Raw genomic sequence first — 4,963 nt, 5'->3', positions numbered from 1 at the left:
GTTTTATGAAACATAGATGTAACATAGATGTTAATCCCTAACATCTACTTCAGTGCTTAGGAAATACCACTTAGTGGTTGATGCTGTGTTGCATAGGTGGGTAACATTTAATATCAGTATTATTTGTATATAATGGTTTATGTGACCATTTTCTATTATTTAAAATTGCCATAGTTTACAGTACTTTTATCATAGAAAATAACCCTCTCTATATTCTTATAAATATCACACCTGTGATTATGTTCTCAGATTCCAAGAATGTGAATAATTAAATATTGAAGGCAGTAAAATGACAGTTGCTCTAGCTTATTGGATGGGTTTGTAGGCTCTGGAAATATACTGCCTGGATTTAAATTCAAGCTCCTAACACTTTATATTTGTGTCCTTAGAAATGTTGCTTAACTTTTGAAAACTTTATCTTCTTAATCCACAAAACAGGGGGAGGTAATAAGATTTAACTTCCTACATCCTTGCAAAAGTTATTAGAGTTAATACGGGCAAATTTATAGCTCGACGTCTGGTACTTGGTAAGCACTAAATGTATCCTATGTTATTATCACCTAAATTATAACTACTTAAATGTTATTTATGTATCTAATTGCTTTTCAATAAAATGCATAACACTTTTTCTGCTTTTCCATTTTTGTTATTTCCTTAGAAAATTGTTTCCATCTACAGAGTACTTAATTTATTTACATATGTTTAAGTAAATTTTAAAGTTATTTTTGTATTTAATTCTTAATTTATTTTAGTTTATTTTTGTGTGGATAAAAGTTCACACACAAATATGGTTTTTAAAATAGGTTGTAATATTTTTCTACCACTTTATTTGAATAACCACTCTATTTTCAACAATGTTCTGGTATTCCTTAACTACATGTTATTTTCATATCATGTGTGGTATGTTGCAGTGTGTTTATTTTTTTCTTCTTCTTCTTATTGATTTATTGAACAAACTACTCACAACTTTAATCTGGTTAATAAATGTCACTATTATGTGAAACTTTATTATAGTTTCTATTTTTTGTCTTATATTCTCCACTTTATTCTCATAAATCTATTTTTAGAAATTTCTGGTAAATTCTCAATGAAATGTTACTTGAACCTTGATTGAAAATGCACTAAACCTGTATTATAATTGAGGAAAACAAATACATTTTACCCTATTCACTCTTCTGATTCAGAAATAACATTTATTGACATCTTACCACTTGGGCTGTTTCTGACTTTTAAAGATTTCAATTTCTGAGTTGAGGGCAAATACTAAAAGGAGAATAAATATTCTTCCATATTTCTTTCATGACAGGTTGTTCACTTTTTCTTGTACTTAAACAGGACACAAACTTTTTCAGGGCAGGCTTTTTTGACTTAAAATTTACAGTTACTTCTTACTGACTTGGCAATAGGTTTTCTGTCATTTCAGATGTTCTATGAGCTTGTAATTTATCATCATATTCTGCAGCAAAGGATTTTTTTGTTGCTGTTATTAATTTTTTCTAGACAAGTTGGACAATGTCATTTATATACACTGTACAAGTACTGTAGATATGCCAACAAATTTGATGTGTACAGTTCTTTTGGGAAAACAAAACACGGGTAAGAAAGACAGACATGTGAACTGATAATTATAGCATAATTGGAAACCACCTGGAAGGAGGTGCAAAAGGTCGTCCCTCCCTCCCTGGATTAGACCCTGGGTTACAGACAGGGTCGGCTATTGAACAAGAAGAACTCGGTTGAACTCACCTGGGGACACACAATGTATAAGAATATTTATTCATCAGAGAATGTTTTCAAAGTGATTCTTTAAAACAGAAATGATGTTAATTATTTGTGAGTTCACCTCAGCAGTAAAACATTGAAATTTATTACCAATAGTTTTCTCCCAATTCACAGTACTAAATTTTAAGGGTTGCTTGACTTATTCTAAATTTTATGTTCTATATCTTTGCCTGCTAAGAAGTACTTACAAATAACAGATGAACAAGAAACAAATGAATTTTACAGAAAATAATTTGAGAAAGCCAATCATATTTAGTTTGCTATTTATCTTTTTAAAATGGAACCATATATACATGAATATGATTTCATATTGCTAACTATATGGTCATATTTTCTGCTAGTTTAAAATGATTTTTAGCTTCTTTAGTGTAATTGAATATATCATAATGAAGAATACCAAGTACCTAAACAAGCATGAGAGTCATTATTTTAGAACCTGTATTTCAGGGTAGTTAATTAATAACATCAATGCTTTAAAAATTTCTCTGCTATTAGCTTTTGTATTTCTCTCCAGTAGCAAAATAGTCCCTCTGTTCTCCTTTTAATAACTATAACTTTTTGGAGGCCTTTGTATAGAGAAAAAAATGGCTGTATTAAAGAGTTTATGGTCACAATTGAAGGCTTAGAGAACTGTACATTTAGGAGAACCACTGATCATTCTTATGTGACTGTTATGGAAAGTGCAAAGGGATAAAATCTTCAACCAACTCTTCTGACAACAGACTTCTTTCACTTAAATGGGAGATCAGGAATTTGCATTAAATTGACTGAAGACTCCTCAACAAATACAACATGTCTGAAGCTGCTTGAAAGAAAATCAGTGACTGGATTGGGGCAGCATCCTTTAACTTCCAGCTCCTCTCACATTCATTCTCCATAAGCGGGCACAGTCTTAGCTTCCACACATATTTACTCCAGTGCTGATAACAGTGTCACTGAAATTCTGTATCAGTGGACTGATTCATGATTTTAATAATACTGCCCATGTCGGTCTCGAGCTCACAGACATCAGTGCCCTGTCCACAGTTGTGCTGTTTGTAAGAATGACTAAGGAACATGAAGATGAATCATTCATAATACTTAAATAGAAAGGTATTACTTAATTCTCTAATCCTGGCTGACTCTGCCTCACTTTTCGCCATACCTTTATTTCAGACCCAATTTTCCCAGGATTTTCTCATGAATTTGCTGTGTCTTTACACAGTATACAATGGGGTTCATCAGAGGTGACACCAGCAAGAAAATGTCAGCAATGAGGATCGTGGCACTTGGGGCCTCGTGCTTGCCAAAGCGGTGCATAAAGGCCAAAGCGGTGATGGGCACATAGAAGATGAGCACAGCACAGATGTGAGAGACACAGGTGTTGAGGGCCTTGAGCCATTCCTTATGGGATCCAATTCCCATCACGGTCTTCAGGATGAATACGTAGGACACAGCAATGAGCACACTGTCTGACATCATACAGAGGGCAACGAAAAAACCATAGAAAAAGTCAAGTGTGTTGTCAGAGCAAGCCAGGTTCATGACGTCTTGATGGAGACAATAGGAGTGAGAAAGCAGGCTTTTCTTACAATATGTCAAATGTTTGAGAGCTAAAGGAAATGGAAGCATTAAGAGCATGCTTTTAGTGAAAAACACTAGGCACAGCTTAGCAACTCTGGCATTGGTGAGGATGGAGCTGTATCTCAGAGGGTTGCGTATGGCCAAAAGGCGGTCAAAAGACATTATCAGAAGCACTGAGGACTCCAAATTCATGAATCCATGGATAAAGAATTCTTGAGCAAAGCAGACATTTGGGGAAATTCCGGTAGCATTAAAAACAAAGGTCCTTAGCAAAGTGGGAAGGGATGAGAGAGAGAGGCCCAGGTCAGCAGTAGCCAACATGGAAAGGAAAGAGTACATGGGTGCACGGAGCGAGGGCTCTGTCCCGATCACACACAGGATGGCGCAGTTGCCGAGGATGGCCACCAGGTACATGAGGCAGATGGGGACAGAGATCCACACATGAAGGTGCTCCAGTCCTGGGATTCCCACCAGGAAGAAGGTGGTGACCTCAATGTTAGAGAAATTGAGAGTGTGCATGATAAATCAGTTGGAAAATATTTATTCCCAGATCTGAAGTGGCACTTTCAACGTGTCTGTTACACTCACCTCCCTCCTTTCAGCGCTTTTGTCTGAGACATAAACAAAGAAAATACAATTTGAGAGGTTTCTCATATTAAAGAATAAAAGAATGAGATATTTCTTTAAAAAAGACAATTGATGATAGTCAGATAATGTAAATTGACAAAGGGAACTAGAAATATAAGTACTGTCTTGATTACTCATGCTTCTCTACAATGTCCTCAAAAAAAAAATACCCACGTAAAGAGCAGTGACCTGCAGATAAATTCCCCCTTTACTCTTAGGCTTGCCCCTCCATATTCCAAATCCAATGAAAAATTTTTTATAGTCAAGCTGAACTACAAGGTAATGCTTTGTGGGGAACCGTTCCAAGTGTGGGAAATGTGGCTCAGCCCCCACTTGGAAAACCAGTGGGGAGCGAAGTAGGCGGGCAGGACCCACGTCCATGGATAAGTTCTCCAGTGGGAAATCAGGCCTGCATTGTACTTAGACTGCTGTGAGACTTGCTCTTGCTAAAAACTCCCTCACCCTGAATTGAGGAAGCAAATGTTTACTGAGTATCTTTATCTTCCCAGAATCTGGGCTAGACCCCCCAGGTATGGGACAAAGCCTTTTCGACCATTTCTCCTTTTACATTGCAGATATCCCCCTTTGATGTACTCAGTGACTTCCTCTCCTGTGTCTGCAAAGATAACCACCCCAAACAAACCTATGAATAATAAATGAGGACCATCTTTGATGTAGGAGGCTTAGAAAAACAATAAAGCCTGTCCAGGCCGGGGTGAAGAGGTCTCTCTCTCTAACTTGGAGAGTGGCCACGTAGCCCCTTTTCCCCCACCGGATTTCTATAGTCCGTGTGTATGTGTGTTTGAATACTGAAACCTCAACAGCAGATCTTGCGGGACGAGATCTGCGTCAATGCTTTTTCCTTGTTCCAGAGTGATCTTAGAATTAAAAAAAAAAAGAGAGAGAGAGAGAGAGGAAACGGCAGGAATTAGATTTTAAAATAGCCAATAATAAGTGGTTTCTCTTCTTTCTAGAGATTTTTGCTCCAAAC

At 36.7% G+C, this 4,963-nt stretch overlaps 1 protein-coding gene across 1 annotated transcript; it reads right to left on the bottom strand.

The window, feature by feature from the left end:
- Positions 1–2,854: 2,854 nt before the first annotated feature.
- Positions 2,855–3,864, bottom strand: LOC112316087 (olfactory receptor 51A7-like). The gene has a single exon (XM_024572796.3). It carries the CDS (start codon positions 3,862–3,864, stop codon positions 2,929–2,931), a length of 936 nt encoding a protein of 311 aa, XP_024428564.2. The 3' UTR covers positions 2,855–2,928.
- Between the last annotated feature and the right edge of the window lie 1,099 nt (positions 3,865–4,963).

This window comes from Desmodus rotundus, chromosome 5, assembly GCF_022682495.2.
Source record: "Desmodus rotundus isolate HL8 chromosome 5, HLdesRot8A.1, whole genome shotgun sequence".
NCBI classification, from domain to species: domain Eukaryota; kingdom Metazoa; phylum Chordata; class Mammalia; order Chiroptera; family Phyllostomidae; genus Desmodus; species Desmodus rotundus.
Note: the sequence above shows the minus strand (reverse complement) of the source record. Positions and strands in the feature narration are given on the sequence as shown.

What these genes read in the sequence shown, in the direction of transcription:
- LOC112316087 (XM_024572796.3), bottom strand. Translation starts at nt 3,864, where the DNA reads ATGCACACTCTCAATTTCTCTAACATTGAGGTCACCACCTTCTTCCTG.